Source organism: Natrix helvetica (assembly GCF_964273705.1).
Source record: "Natrix helvetica genome assembly, chromosome: 3".
In the NCBI taxonomy this organism is placed as follows: domain Eukaryota; kingdom Metazoa; phylum Chordata; class Lepidosauria; order Squamata; family Natricidae; genus Natrix; species Natrix helvetica.
Genome location: NC_138549.1, coordinates 124962228 through 124979042, shown reverse-complemented (window position 1 = coordinate 124979042; position 16815 = coordinate 124962228). Strand labels below are relative to the sequence as shown.

General features: G+C 41.6%; 1 protein-coding gene across 2 annotated transcripts in view; it reads right to left on the bottom strand.

Moving 5' to 3' along the window:
* Window positions 1–16815, bottom strand: part of PACSIN1 (protein kinase C and casein kinase substrate in neurons 1) — a 67518-nt gene that overhangs the window by 15512 nt on the left and 35191 nt on the right. For both annotated transcript variants that reach the window (XM_081947285.1, XM_081947286.1), the window contains exons 2-6: window positions 8293–8423; window positions 6299–6455; window positions 4768–5003; window positions 3186–3341; window positions 2253–2428 (exon numbers count right to left, since the gene is read on the bottom strand). In XM_081947285.1, coding sequence (XP_081803411.1) covers window positions 2253–2428; window positions 3186–3341; window positions 4768–5003; window positions 6299–6455; window positions 8293–8355 — 788 coding nt within the window. In that variant the 5' untranslated portion in view covers window positions 8356–8423. The remainder of the gene's footprint in view (window positions 1–2252; window positions 2429–3185; window positions 3342–4767; window positions 5004–6298; window positions 6456–8292; window positions 8424–16815) is intronic.

Sequence of the window (16815 nt, the reverse complement as noted above, 5' to 3'; positions counted from 1 at the left end):
CCCGGGTCTGCAAAGGCAAAAAACATTGTGATACATCACAATCCGGCCCACGACGCGATTGAGTTTGCCACCCGTGGTCTAGAAGATCTCAAAGGTCCCTTCCAACTCTGTTATTCTGTTATTAACTTAATTGGGGAAGGGAAAAAACAGCAAAAGGGTTATTATGGCTTTGATTTTAGAAAGTTACAAATGGATTAAGGGTCCAGATAGGTTTTAAATAAAATTTTGGAATTAATGATAAAGAGCCCTTCCCGTGGGAAAATGCTTTTGTTTTGAATTAAAAAGACATATTAAGGAAAGATTTTTAAAATTAGACACAAGAAAGAACTAAAAATTACAGTTAAAGGAGAAGAACACAAAATATAATTGCAGAACGGTCAAAATATTCTAACACTGGACATAACGAAGGATATTTTTGTAAAATGGACTCCGAAGTTAATATGAATAGTTTCAACAAAGACATCTGCCTCTATGGATAGACTGTATCAAAGATGCCACAGTCAAGTTTTACCGGACAAGACTGAGACTGAAAGTATAACAGGCTACAAGAAACAAGGAAAAAGATCTTACACTGGATATACAAAGAAACCAGTTTTAATAATTCAAAGGCAAACATTAAACCAAGAGAGTGACCTGAAAATTTTTCCTGTCATGTATTTACAAAAGAAGATTGTTAAAATTTTGAAGGATCTTATGAGAAGGGACAAGGTTTAAATAAAAACAAGGTTACAAAACTATTGAATGCAATAAAGATTAAGATTGTTAGAAGTAAAATGGTGGACTATAAAGTTAATTTGTTTGATTAAGGTTAAAATAGAGATGTTATTACTTCTGGTCTTTAATAAATCTTTGCTGACACCCGGGCTGAAATTATAATGCTCTATGAATTTATTTATAGATATGGGATATGGGGAGAAAAAATATTTGTTGTATTTTAAGTGAAAGTGATAAAGCACTAAAATTGTTTATACTTAAGGTGGGAAGTTAGTTCTGTATATATTTCTTTTTTCTTTGCTATGTTACTTTTTCATTTTCTATTTTTTTTTGCATCTTTTTAATCTTTTTAAGTTACTACTATTATAATCTTTTACAAAAATGGTCTATGTTAAACCCCTTCAAGTAGAAAATGACTATGCTAGATTTCTACTAGAAGTGTTATTTTCTTCTCAGTAAGAAGTTTTATACATTCCACATCCAGTCTGAAATGATACAATCTTCATTTTTAAATTCTCTTGCAACTCTTGGAACTGCTTAAGACCAATGTTGTAATCTAGATTTCATTTGCTGGATCCTAGTATTCCAGAATGTGGTCAATCTAAGATAAGGGAGATATTTTCATGGACCACTTCATTTTTAGCAGAAAGTTGCAAAGTAAAAGATAATCTTGTTTATAACACTACTCATTTTTCCTACCTGTGTCTATTACAGAATTCTAGATGGAGAGGAATCTTAATATAATTTTCTGTCAAGGCAGAAAATCCAGAGCTAAAATATTTCTAATGGTTGGCATTGATTTCTTTATCAAATTATATTGTAAACTGAGATGGAAGCCAAGCCTATGCACATTAGCTTATTTAGAGGATCCAAGATAAATTGGATTGTCTTGCATCACTTTGAGGACAATTTCCGCCGTATTTAGCAAGTGATGTTAAAGTGCATACAAACAGCTCTCATACAGACATTACTAAATTGAAGGAAAAGCAAACAGAACTTCAGGATGGCACCAAGTGCCCAGTAAAGGAACATCTGTATTACAAAAATCACCAGAGAGATTTCTGACTTGGCTGCTTCAGTTTTTATGTTTTTATAAAAAGCAGAATAACAACGATAACAACAACAACAACAAATACAAAGACTTGCAAATAGAAATAGAATGACTGAGGCCAAAGGAAGAAAAGGTAGTACCAATAGCAAAAGGCACTTTGGGCGCAATCCCAAAACAACTGGAGCACCACTTCATTTCATTTCATTTATTCGATTTATAAACCGCCCCCTCTCCCCGAGGGGACTTGAACATCATCGGCATTGACAAATTCGCCATCAGTCAATTGCAAAAAGCAGCTTTGTTTAGAACAGCTTCCATCCTGCGACAAGACTTTTAACACCATCAAACATCCACATCTCCCTATCCCAGCTCCTTGGGAGGGATTTGAGAGGTGGATAAAAATTCCAAATCCAGTCTGAAAATCTGGCTGACTGTATGACAAACCATGATGATGATGATAATAATAATAATAATAAAAACAATCTACCTGTTGTTCTCTGCCAGGTTCAGGTGTCGCTTGATATCTAACAGCACCTCTTTCAGGAAATTAAGCCTCTTCTCTTCAAACTGCTGGCATTGCTCAAAGACCTGCTCCATGCTTTCCATGTACTGTGGAGTTCCCTTATTCACCTCCTCCACTACTTTCTCATATTTCTCCAGAGCCTGTCCAGGAAACAAAGGGATGCAGTTAAGTTTCCCTGACTAAGGCCACTGCTCAATCCTATCCATATAAGATTTTCTGGGTAGGTAGGCATGTATAAATTTGCTCTTTTAAATATAACATTGATCGACATTATTTATAGATTATCCATAGAAGTAATAAATAAAATAAGGCATAATCCGAAATAAGATTGCATAAGGATTTCAATTGTGAGTTTATTCCATATCAGCATTGAAATAAGATTAATCTCAGGTGCAATTAATGCCAACTGCACCCACCTCTATTGGAAGCATGCTTTAATATTGTTCCTGGAACTTGTTATACAAATAAGAAACAAAGTTCCAAATTAAATTTAGAAAATACAGTCACCATGTGTGAACTTGTGACAGTGTCACTGAATAGACTTTGCACAGGTTTTCTCCTTTCAGATTCCAAAATGAAGGAATAGCAGCGGATATGGAAAGTAATTATTGGACCTTACGTAATACATAAAAATAAACAATTGCAACAATTTAAAACCATGCGTTGTACTTTCCGAGGTGATCAATATATCTTGTCTACAGACAGAAATGTATACATTTGATATGTATGCTTACAACTCCATCTATATCTAAACACGAAGATGACCTATTTCCTGTGTGCAGAGTTATATATTTCTTTATGTGAAAGTGTACATAGAAGACTGCGCTGGACTGCTGTTGTTCATATAAAAGGATGCGCGTTAACTTTCCGAGTTATTTCAGTAGATGGCCTTCCTACCTTTTGTACATCTTGCTTGCATTTTTCCACTTTGTCTTGAAGCTTCTTCTGCTGGTCTGGAGTAATAGATTGCTCAGCTTTGCTATTAGCTTCCCTGGTCATAGCGAGTTTCTCCTCTTTGCATGCCAAGTGATATACTTTCTTGGCTGTTTCCAGCTGGTTTGAGAGACAAGAGAAAGAACCCACACAAATTATTTCAGAGGGTCAGCATAAGTTGTCTTTGGCCTGCCATATAACTAATGTTCTAGCATCCAACAGGCAATTCCTTCCCAATAGAAATTCTCAAATTTCCTTAATGAAATCTATGACCTGAGGTTCATCTTTGCTGGAGATTGTGGGAATTGCAGACCAAATCATCTGGATGGTACCAAATAAATAAAATAATTTAAGAACAACTGTATTATGAAATAAGGAATCCTAAACTGCTATTGCCCTAAACTGGGCAAAATACATGACCTAGTTTGTATGTTTTAATTTAATGACGTACTGTATTTCAAAGTTTTCTTAGCAACTATGAAAGTTTTGAATTTAAAAATGTGTAGAAGTTGAGAAGTTAAACATGTAGCTTATAGCCATGAACTGAGCCATGCAGTTCATAGATAGTGATAAATATTACTTCTGTAGGGATATCACCTCAGCAAGAGACAGCAGTCAGTCACCCCTGGTTGATCTCAGAAGCTAATTAAGGTTGGCCTTAATTTATACTTGGATGGGGGAATCACTGGGAATTCCAGGGCTATAAATTAGTGTTTTTTTTTAAAAAAAAGAACACCCTCATTTTGGGAAAATATCATAGCCTATTATATTTGTACCATTCCTAACAAAACTGCAGGGCTGCATTTTTTAATTACCGAGCTCAACTTGAGAGAGCTTTTATCATTTTTAATCTTCATATAGAGCATGGATATTACTTCATATAGAATCTAAGAGCACAATCTAACTAACAATTTTCATGGATGTGTTCCATGATGTCCTATGGTTGCACAAGAGGCTGATGGGGTTCTATGAAAGATTGGAGAGTGGGGAATAAGATTCAATTGAATGCAGCCAATTTTCTATAAACTATAAACTGCATGGACTCCAATAACCAAGGATGAGAAACACTGAACTAGAACTTTGCCTCTTGGTCAGAAATTCCAGGAAATCCGGTTTTTTTCCTTTACTGTTAGGTTCTGCAACCTGCAAAATTTTGAAAGCGCCTGATCTAAACCACAAAGAAAGAGGTTATATAAATCATGGCCCAACACTGGTGTTTCCTTTCCATGTTTTCATATTATCCTGCCTTGGTTATCTTAAGAATCAACAGACATGTTTTGGTCGTGCTAATTTTCTGCCCCCCCCCCCAATGTATAGAGTTCTGCAAACAAATTAGCATTGTAGCTCCCAAAATTCAGTCATTCTGGCAATGGGAAGTTTTATCTCAACATAACTGGAAAATATCAGGTTGGGAAAGTTGTTGTCAATGAATGAAAGAAAGGCCATCTCAACCTCTGTCCAGGGAAACTAATGGATTTCTTTCCTCTGTAAAATAAACTGGGGTTAGGGGATCCTTTGTTATGTTCCCTTCTCCACTCCTTCCTACCTCCTTCATCTTCTTAGCCCAGGGTTTTTGTGCTTTCCGAAAACCGTCTTCTGCTTCCTTGGCCTCCTTGAAGCCTCCCATGATCTGTTTGTGGAAAGCATCCTTCTGCCAGTTCTTCACTTTTTCAAAATCATCATTCAGTAGGCTATTCTTAACTTCTTGGTGTAGCTCGCTGACTTTGTCTGCCTCTGTCATTATAGCCATCCATGCCTTTTCCAAACTGCCATACTGGGGACCTATGCAAAAACATCACCAGTAAAGGTGGGATAATGGCTCAGCATCCTGAAATAACAGCCCATTTTTTTCTGTACAGACTGAATGCTCCTATAATGCACTCAAAGGTTGAGAGACTGTTCTATTTTACTAACAAATGAATTTTTGAAAGAGCTGAGAATCCCACAGTAATGAAGCCTAAGGGAGCCTCTCACAGCCTCTCAGACACCCCAGTTGCACACTTTGTGATCATTGTTTGTCATTGTAAAAAATCCAGCCACTTTACATGACTCCTATCTACTCATACTGATATTTAAATCAGTAATCATGAGAGCCACTCTAAAAGTCACGAAGTGGAGGATCAAATCTTTAGGGAGTTTATTTTGTTTTAATGAACAACATCATGGCTGCTTTGAAAACTGAAGCAGTGGTAATAGCAGATGGTTAAATATTCACTCCTCCCAGACTCAGTTCCTCAGTCCTCAAAGCAATTGCAAGAGCCTGTTGTTTATGAAGCTAAACATTGGCAACCTGCTGCCCTCCAGATGTTTTGGATTAGAAAATACATAGCCCCTTGCCATCGATCATACTGTCAGATCTGATGGTGTTTAAGGTGCAAAAGCTGGGAAGACACCAGTTTGCTCATACTAATATTCAATCGCCTGAACAAAATAAATGCCTGTAACCCTGCTCCCTTTCGTTATGCCTTCATCATGTAGAATAGGATACCACACTGGTATTAGATATGTACTGCAATATATTTACAAAAAGATTATACTTATATATATATAATTTAGTGCAAGGAAGTTCCATTGAACTGTATCAGCTTCTTAATAAGCATGCATTTAATTGAAGTGCAATATTTACCACGCAAAACTTGTGAACTTTTAGTGGTGCTCTGGCTCATTTTGATTGAATGACTTAATAAATATATTACTGCACATACTATTTTTAAATTTGAATTTTTTTATTGCAATAATCTTGGACACGCTTTTATCTGGAAGTTACACCTGTCAAAATGAAGAAGTAATTGTCTAGAAAGGCCCACAAAACCGCCTTTAAGGAAACTTGGAAATTTCAAATATAGGATAACAGCAATGTATGAACAGCCATGCTTTCCTTTTAAAGTAAATGAAAATAACTGAAGAAAAAACTCCTTGGGGTCTCTTGCCCCCCCTCCAATATTGTCCAGATTAAACCAACAGGAAAAAAACCTAATATAGTTGTGCAGATTGTAATTCCCTCCCCCTTTTGCCTTTGAAAAAGCTCTCTCCCAGCCTACTCTTCTACGCTATTACAAGGAAAGACTTAGAAATACCTTTATCTATTAGTTGCCTCCACCTCTTGGCCCAATCAACCAGCTGCTGAGCATATGCCTTCTCAATCTTGGCCCGTTCATGGACACAGTTCATCAGATCATTGCAAAGCCGATATCCATCATCAATCCGCTTCACTGTCCGCTTATAATTCCCCACCTGCCAGACACATGAATAGTTGCCTGGAATAAGTGATTGGCTGTAGCTCCAGGAATCAGGGGAGGGGGAAATGCACCCTGCAGGAAGCCTAGGCACCAGAGGGTGGGGAACAGGAAAGGTGGGGGAGAAAAGGGGGCATTTGATTTCGAAAGAGGGAAAAACTCTTGAAAATGTGATTGCCATGGGTATACTTCTGCCTCTTTATAGAAAATTCTGAGTCTGCTTCGTCCTTTCAAACAACAATACTCGATAGATTAAATTTGCTGCATTTGCACAAATGCTGGGAAGGAATCAGAAGGCTTATAAGGAAGAGCCTCAGAAGGCTTATAAGGAAGAGCCTCAGAATCTGCCAGCAAGGGACATTTTGCAATTATTGTAATGACTTAGAGCTCTGCCATAGTGCAGTGCTAAATTTTAACAATTCCCCTTTTCAGCGTGAAAGGCATATTTTGGGGATAAAGAGTACATTTCCTGATTCCTTTCCTGAAAAATAGGAGGGGAATGTATGTGCTCACAATGATTATGCAATCTGTCACTGTGCCATTCTCATCTAATTAGCCTTAACTTTTTGCTCTTTCATCCCGATGATTCCACTTTATCAGAAATCATTCCATGAATGTGACATTGTATTTTAAACCAGCCAAATAGGTTTGGCTACCTGGGAAATTAGGATGACTAAGAATGAGAGCAAAGCCAATGCGCTTATTTTTTAGCAACTACAACATACTGTATTTTTTGGAATATAACATGCACCGGAGTATAAGACACACCAAGATTTTGAAGAGGCAAATTTAAAATTTTAATTTTTTTTTAAGTTTTGCACTCTGCAGACCTCCCCAAAACGGCCCAATTTTTTTGCAAAAATGACCCCATTTTTTGTCAAAAAAAGGGCATGCAGAACCTTTAGGAGACTTATAGAGTGTTCCTGGGGGCTGGGGCAAAAACGAGCAAGAAACACCCTGTTTTTTGCTCATTTTTACCCTCTCCAGGAGCATTCTGGTAGCCTTCTAAAGGCTAAGCACAACCATTTTTACAAAGGGGGTGGGGTTTTGGGAGGCAAAAAAAATGCTGTATTCAGTGTATAAGATGCACCCAGATTTTCACCCTCTTTTTTGAGGGAAAAGGGTGCATCTTATACTCCAAAAAATATGGTAACTTTTACTAAGCCTAAATTTACAACACCCCTCTCTCCCTAAATGGTGAATATGGTCTCCTTTTTGACCAGCAAAATTATTTTGGGGGTAGGCCTTATATTACAAACATCCTAAAAAATCATGCTAGGACTTATTTTCGGTTAGGTCTTATTTTCAGGAAAACAGGGTATATCTAATGCACTTTAAACCTCAGCAGGGCAGATAAATGTTTGTGGCCCATCCTTTTTTCCTGAATCATTTTAAAGTATCTGTTTATGAGATCTCTTTCTCACAACAAAGAAAAGTAATTTATTAATGCCAGCTTCTTGAACATCATATTTAACATGCTGATCAGACAGAAGTCAAAAAGTCATCCTGAAACAGCTTTTTTGCATCTCCTCTAGTTCTGATATCAGCAAGGACTTCTCTAGAAAGCTTCTGGAGGAAACAGGCAAGGACCTTAGATTATTTTTTTTCTATGGAAGTTACACCTCTCTCATATCAGGGGAAGAAACATTAAAAAATCTCATAGGATCTTGGAACCTTCTCATGGAAGCTTTCTAAACATATTTACCTTTTGAAGTGACCTCAGCATCTTCAGGGGTAAAAAAGCTCTTTTGCATTTGGCTGGCTCTTACTAAGTCAAATCACTCCTAGGTCAGCCAATCATGAACATTTCTATCATGCCAAGGAGAAGTCCTTACCTCCCAGAAGCTGTCAGTTACTTCTTCAACGGATGCCACAGACTCATCACAGGAAGTTGACATTGTTTGCGGCCCTGGTTATTTATCACCAAGGGGTCAGCCGCTCTGCCAACAGGACCAGACCTCATGCGCTGCAAGAGAAACAACACAAATATGTAGGAGAAACAATCACCTGAACATTACCTGGAAACAAGCAGAGGCCTTCTGGGAGACGCGTGGTTTTCTATTATCTTCCCATTTATGTCAACCTTCTACCTTTTGTCTTACAGTAAACAGCACCATGTTCTGAAATATTTTTTTTATTTATCCATCACACCCTCTTTTCAAATATTTTCTCTCAGCAGGAGACAAATCTAGGGACATAAGGTATTTCTGCATTTCTACAGTTTCCAGGCATAATTAATTAAATGCTACCATGTCAGATTGTAAAGCTTAAAAGTAAAACCTGAAGAACTTGTTCTGATTTTCTGAAAACATCAGCTAAATAAGAAGCACTTCATAAAGAGAAGATATTTCAGCAGATACAAAAAATAATTGTACATGACAGAAATACACACAGTGTAAGCAAGATTCCCAAATAGAACTGCTGTGCACTTTTGTTAGCTTTCAATACTCCATCAATATTTTGCGATATCTTCAGTAGAAGGTCACATGACACAAACAAGAAAATTGCTGGGAAAACTTACTAGAATTGGCCCCTTGCCAGGCTTTTGAGCAATTTCAATTTCACTGCAAAGTATCCTTCAGGGAAATCTTTTCCTTAACTTTAAAATTCTTACAGAATGTTCTGAAGTTGTCTTAAATTCAAAATGATACAATCAAATTGTAATTAGAGTTTGCTAATTGGAGAAGATTAGAATATTTCTTATAGTTCAAGACAAATAGGAATGCTAGATGTGGGATGCAAACACGTGAAGCATTCGGTATTCTTTTCATATCGTTTTGTAGTTACTCAGATTTTTCAGCACAATATGAACAATTTTAAACTCAATTGAATGCAACAGATTTGATTAGGCTGATATTGAAAGAAGATTTTGTCTGCAGTATAGGTGTGTGTGTGTGTGTGCGTGTGTGTGTGTAGCTGACTTCTCCCATTGCATTAATTCATAATTTGTTTTACAGTGGCTTGATAAATAAGGTAAAGAACATTTTTTATAGCAGAGACTAAGGCAGATGACATCATGTCATTGGAATGACATGTCCCAAATATATGGTTATATTTTGGGAGTTTCAGGAGAATTTAGATGGATTTATTTTGCTTCTAGGAAGAATAGATCTAACTTGGGCAATTTCTTCATTTTTCCATTATTTTATTGGATTGATATTGTTACTTTCAGTCTCTTAAGGCAAACTATCGGTGTCAAATTTGTTGAAACTTTGATCCTGACCACCTTGGAAAAGCTCTGGATAATAAGAGCTCCAAGATCAGAATCAGAATGGGTGTTGGTTTACCTGATATGCTCAATCTCTGAGAAGGTGGAGACAGCAGTCATGAATGGGTTAATGCTATTATCATCCAATGGGACCAAGTCTGAAGATTTGCATATCCCGCCTTCTTTACTGGCCTCACTAGCTTTTATGATGAATGCGATCCACAGACTGAAGTGCTATGGTATCGTCGAAGAACTCCTCCAACTGTCGGACTGGACCTCTTCATAGGGTGGGGATCACTGCTGTCTGGACCTTCCCAGAGATTGAGCATATCAGGTAAGACAACGCCCAATCTCCATTGTCAGTAGAGACAGCAGTGATGAATGGGACATACCAAAGCTAGTACTGTCCCTACGGGTGGGCCTGTGACCGGGCTGAAATTTCTTAAGCTTCACACACCCGCTGCAGAACCCGTCTGCTAAAAGCTGCATCCGCCGATGCATAGGTGTCAATTTTGTAGTGGCAGATGAACGGCGACGGGGATGCCCAGGTGACCACACGACAAACTTCCTCAAGGGAGGCCTCAGTGGCCCAGGTAGCTGAAATCACTGCACTCCTTGTCGAGTATGCCAAGATACAACCTGGAACTGGCTGCAGTTGCAATTCGTATGACTTAGTAATGCAGGCTTGATCCACCGACACAGTGTAGCGGACAATGTTTTAAGTCAGTTGGTAAGACACGAACAATGCCTCTGTGCGTCATATCAATGAAGTGCAGTGAATGTAAATCCAAAGGGCCCGTCTCATGTCCAGTTTATGCCACTCTCTTTCCAGTAGGAGATAGACAAAAAGTTTGAGCGCACCAGCTCCTGTGCCCTTTGGAAACATATGTTGACCTTGGGAACAAAGAAGGGGTCAAGTCTCAAGACCACCCTGTCCTTATGAAACACACACAAGTTCTGGTGCACTGACAGGGCCACCAACTCAGAAACCTTCTTGGCCGATGTAATGGCTACGAGGAATAAAACTTTGAAGGACAGGTATCTCAGGCAGGTGTCATTCAGTGGTTCAAAGGGAGAACCTGTCAATGTCAGGAGGACATTGGGAAGGTCCCAGATTGGGTAGCGATGAATTACGGGCTGCCGTAGATTTGAAGCTCCTCACAAAAAATGACGAATCAAGGGATGCTGTGATAAGGATGTAAAGTCTCTGTAAGTCAAAACGGATGAGAGGGCCACCACTTGGCGTCATAGCATGTTGGGCGAAAGACCCTTGTCCAAGCCCTCTTGTAAAAAGTCCAGTACATGATGTAATGGTGCTTGGGCCGCTGACACGTTCTTGCCCACGCACCACAAGAAAAACGCTTTCCAGTTTGCATCATAAATACGGTTCATGGGCAGACAATGAGACGCTTGAATCGTGGCCACCACCTGAGGAGACAAATGTCCCAATCAAGCCATGCTGCTCAATCGCCAGGTGGTCAACTTTATCCAGATGAAGAAGAGTCCCTTGCCTGAGGACATCCAGCAACAATGGCAGGTGACAAGGTGGGGCCACTGCCTTCAGGTCCGCAAACCAGGGGTGGTGTGGTCAGGCCAGAGCAAGAAGGATGAGCTCCGCCTCCTCCCCTAGCATCTTCCGCATCACCCGCTGAATGAGAGGAATGGGAGAAAATATGTAGAGAAGGCCATCAGGCCACCGGCACCCGAGGGCATCCCTGCTGTGTTGGCTGTCTGAGGGGGAGAAGAGACCCTGGGTGATGTCTGATCGAAGGTGCGCACCCCAGCCCGACAGCCTGGCACCCGTAGTCATTGTGATCTGGGCTGGCTCTCGGAACAAGGCCCCCTGTTAATTCGCTGATGACATCTACCACCTCAGGGAATCGTGCACTGCCGGCATTAGGACCACCCTCACGGACGAGTAGGCTCTGTCTGCCCACTGATGGTGAAGGAGGAACCACTGGAGTAGCCTGCTGTGCAGTCTCACTCATGGCACGATGTGGAAGCAGAACACCATCCTCCCCAGCAGTAGAGAGAGCACAACCAGCAACACCTGTCATCGCTTCATGACATAAGACATCATCAATCTCAGACTGGTCAGGCATTCCTGTGAAAGACAGACATTTTCCCCCCTGGCATCTATGACCGCCCCCAGATGGAGAATCCAGATGGTGGGATAGATGTGACTTTTGTCCAGGTTGATGGAAAACCCATGGTCTCTTAATAGCTGGAGGGCCAGCTGAAGGTCCTGCCTCGTCTGGTAAGGAATCGGATCCACTGAGGCGAGGAAGTTGTCCCTCCGGACACTTCCCATGGTAGTGTGCAACGGTAGCAACTTGAAGCACTGATACACCATGTGGTGGTTCAATCGTTTTAGGTCGAGAATGGCTCTCCAGCTCTCCAAGGCTTTTGGAACTATGAACAGAAGGGAATAAAATCCTTGTCCCCTCTGATCTGCTGGAACAGCTGGAATTGCCTGGATGTCCAGGAGGAGTTGAATTGCTTGTTCCAACAAAGGCCTTCAGCCCGTGTCCCAAGACACCAGGCATGTTCCAAAAAACCTCAGGGGATAGGAGAGAAACTCGAGGGAGAGGCCGTTTGACACCGTCTCCCTGACCCAAGCGTCTGAGATTATTGCCTCCCATCAGTGGGCAAAAAAAGGCCAATTGGCCCCTGATGGGAAACATCATAATGCAGTAATTTCTGATGCTGGTAGAGACGGCTAACTCCACCTTGGAAGGATCCTCCAGCCTGATAACGCTGACCCCCTTTATTGGACTTGTCCTGTTGGGGTTGCTAGTTCTGAGGTGGGCTGAACTGATGTTGGGAGTGAGGGGAGGAAAAGCTTCCTCCATCACCATTAAAGGGTGACCTCCTGTAAGAGGTAGGAGGTTTCTTGTCAGATTTCTTAAATTGGGAAGGTAAGACTTTCTTTTTGTCTTTGGATTTCACTAACAGCAGCTCTAAGGGAGGACCAAAGAGCTGCTGACCTGAACAGGGGCTAATGCAAGGCTCCACTTACGTTTAGCATCAGCCTGCCACTGCCTCAACCAAAGGAGACGCCTTGTGGCAATGGAGGCGGCCATGGACTTGGACGCGAATCGAGAGGCGTTAAGTGAGGTGTCTGCCACAAACTCCATAGCAGCCTTTATCTTATTAAAGTCCTGCTGTGTCCTAGAATCGTTTGTAGGGATCCTATGCTGCAACCTCTTAAGCCATTTGAGAGCTGCTCTACCAAAGAAAGAAGAAGCAACAGAGGCCTTGATGGCCCATGCAGCTGATTGGTGACCCTTAACCAGTGCCTGTTCCACCCGCTTCTCCTCAGGATGGAGGGACTCCGCCAGACTACTTGTGACTGCAGATGGAGCCGAAATGGCCACAATTGGTGCATCAACCGTGGGGACCTCCAGCACCTTATTCAACTTGGGCCCAACGTCGTAAAACCTTTTATCATTAGAGTTGGGAAATGGGCATGACCCAGGGGAGGCCCACTGATGCTAAACTACATCTAGGAATAGCTTAGGGTCCAGCACCACCTCTTTGGGGACCACTAGTTCCAGGAATAATGGAACAGTATTGTCCTCTGGGGCTGGAGGCATCAGAGACTCATCTAAGGCAGTTACCCTGCATGCCTTAAACAGGAGCGACTTAAAGAGAGCCAGCTTAAACAGCCTCACAAAGGCAGGCTGGTCAGGCTCGAGGCCTTCATCAGCAGACATCTCCAAACCCCTTTGACTGTACTCATCCTCCCCCGAAGAAGATGACTGATTAGGGGATCTGGGGAGACACCCTGGTTCAGATCGAGGCCTTGCAGAAGAACTTTTCTTCTTTTTCTTCTTACCCCCCAATGACTTGCTGTGGCCAGAGGCCTGAGAGAATCCCGCTGCATCAGCCCAGCCGCTATACCTTGGCGAATAGCCTCCAAAATAATGGCAGCCATGTCGGGCTGAGACCCTGGCTGGATCCCAATGGAGGGGACGGCCATCATAGTCTGGCAAGGGCTGCCCCTGGGGGAGTCAGGGGTGACCTCACATTCCTCTTGTTCTGAAAGGGAAAACTCCTCCCCACTGTCTGAAGACAGATCTGGGGGCAGAAGAGGATCAGGGGTGACAGAAACCTTTTCAGGGGGCTGCGAATTAATTAGGGCCTACACAGTAAGTTGGGAGGCACATTGTTCAGCATCCTTCTATGCCCTGGTAAATTCATGATCCAGGGCCCACTGTCTCCTCTCCACTGCCAGTTTTGTTGCCTTAGAGGCCTTCTTGGAATGCCCAGTTGTAGGAGGGGGCCAGCCCTATTCCTAGTGGGTGGGCCCCCCGAAGGCCCAGCAACAGCTCCTCCAGAGGGGGGGAGTGGAAATCACCTCCCCCGAAGACCCTCATGATGCAGCCATACTTACCTGGTCTTGCAGAGGCCTGGTGCTGGAGTTCTCCAGCCTCAGGCAACAGTCGCTGACTCACCTGGGGTCCAGCGGTAGTGGCAGGTGGCTGCAGCTCCAATGTGGAACTAACCAGCTTGAGCTGCACAGTAGCCTCAGGAAACTTGACTGCAGAGATGTAGGGGGGCTTCCCAGGGCCGCACTCATCTGCAGGCCTGAAGGACACAGACGGCAAAGTTCACCAGGCCTCTGACACCGAAGGGGAATCTGCCACCATCCCCCATGTACGGGTGCTTTTCACGCCAAAACAAAATGGTGGCCGCAACTGTAGAGCACTTAAAATGGCGGCGGCCAGAAGAAAGCTCCACCGGCAGTTCTAAAAGCCACGCCGAGCTAAGCCTGAGTCACAGGGACACGCCCCCATGATGCCGCTCACCCTCAACTCTGCAAGGCTCCTCTGGCTCCTAGGGCTTCCCTGAGCTTGCCCGATCTAAATTAAAAGAAGCCAGGGGAGCAGGCCAGTGAAAGATAAATTTTTTGGTATTTTTAATATTAGAGAGATTAAGCTAGCACGTTATCCCTCTGAAAACTGAGTCTTAAAAGCTGGTGAGGCCAGTGAAGAAGGTGGGATATGGAAATTTTCAGACTCAGTCCCATTGGATGATAACAGAGTTAACCCATTCATGACTGCTGTCTTCACTGACAATGGAGATTAGAGTTGGAAGAGACCTTGGAGGTCTTCTAGTCCAGCCCCCTACCCCAAGAAGATCCTATACTATTTCAGACAAGAGACTGTCCAGTCTCTTCTTAAAAACCTCCAGTGAGGAAGCCAGTGGTGGGATCCTACCGGTTTAACAACCGGTTCGGTGATCATGTGCACAGTTTTAAGAAAACTTACCTTCCACGTTACTGCTGGGGGAGTAAGACAGCTGAGACATGGCAATCTGTTCTGCTGCACAAATCAGCTGAGAACAGTAAAATGCAGGGCAGGCCCACCTGATCACTGGAGCGAACTGGTTTGCTTCCACCTGATCATCGGAGCTACCAGTTCATTCAAACCGGTCCGAAACAGCACCCACAACGTCCAAAGGCAAGCTGTTCCATTGGTTAATTGTCCTCACTGTTAGGAGATTTCTCCTCGATTCCTGGTTGCTTCTCTTCTTGATTAATTTCCAGAGGCATATTTGATTCTGGAGATGCAAATGGCCCATCCTCATTCTAAGCCATAAATATGATCTGCATTACATAATATGCCATAACAGGCCATATACAACCTCAGCCAATGACGGTGTGCAGCAGAATATATTTCAGTAGGCTAACCTAGTAGATTATTGAACCACACCATGCATGGAGGAAAAAGAGATAATTTCTTTTCTTCCAGGAAGCATCAGCATCACCTTCTCCAAGATAAAAATCACGCATAGCAGAGAAGCAAAGAAACTGACCAAGTTTATTTTTTTTACGTTGTTTGCTTTTAACCTTGAATTTACATGAGTTAAGGCCAACATATGTTCAGTTAAACCCTTGTTATTCAGGTGAGATCAGAGATTCTGTAAAAACAAGCTTTTTTGAAGTAGCTGTCATGTAATACTGCCACTTCCAAATCATCCTCACTTGGATAATAATCATACCAGAAGCCAGCCATCCCTTAACACCATCCCTATCCAGCATATTTAACAGATGTTTTAGCGGAGAATAAGGGTGCAACTGAATGACAAAACGTGAGAGATTTATGGTTGTAGTGTTGATGATAGATGGAAAAGGAGAAAAATGAAGAGAACCAGATAGGGAAAAGCAACATTACCATCTCTCTCTTAGATAACCAAATCCTGCCCTCTTTTCTGTTGTGCCTGAATTATCTGCCTTTTTCTCTGCAGCCCCAGAATGCTTGTCCAATCTCTCTCTGCAGCAAATTAAATTCAGGCAGCAAATCAATTTGGGATTTAAAAAATGCTCTCAATAATAATAAAGAGACAATGATAAATTTAACCCTCTTTGTCCTCCCATCTCTACATAAACAATACACATTTCTTTTCATCATGCCGTTAATCCTTTAAAACCCATTCTGGTTTATATATGGGTGTTTCAGATATAGAAAATTATGCTAATCATTCATCTAGAATCCAGCCCTGTTACTGTATAAACAGCTTTCCCAGATGATGGTGAGCTGGGCAAACATTGTGCATGATCAATATTTATTTAGATCAACATATACATTTCCTGTCATCCTGAAAGAAAGGTGGATTTAACCTGGCTCTAGGCCAGCCTCCCCCAGCTTGGACCCCTGCATAATCCCTCCTGGCAAATGTACTATTAACTGGTTATTTTAGGGGTATTGTTTTTAATTTATTGTGTGTGTTTTAGGGGTTCAAAATCCTATATTTATATATACTGCTTTGTACAGTTCTTTTAATTCCATTTTTAACCTCCTCCATTCCAACTGTACATATTCAATTTTTATTGTATTTTGATATATTTTGCATGGACTGTACACCGCCCCGAGTCCCTTTTGGGAGAGGGGGCGGTCTAGAAGCATGAATAATAAATAAATAAATAATTCATATCAATATGTTTGATTACAAGTGCCCTAAATTTGACATTTTTCTAGTAACTGCAACTTGATCTTTTGGGAAGACTATGCTCCCATCCATGCATAGGATAAGGCAACGAAAGAAAAGGCTGATTAAGAGAAAGCACAGATCCTTCTATTAGGCAGAAGAAAACTGTGGGAAAGTGTATTTGTTCTTCCTCTGAACAACTACTACTGTATTAAAA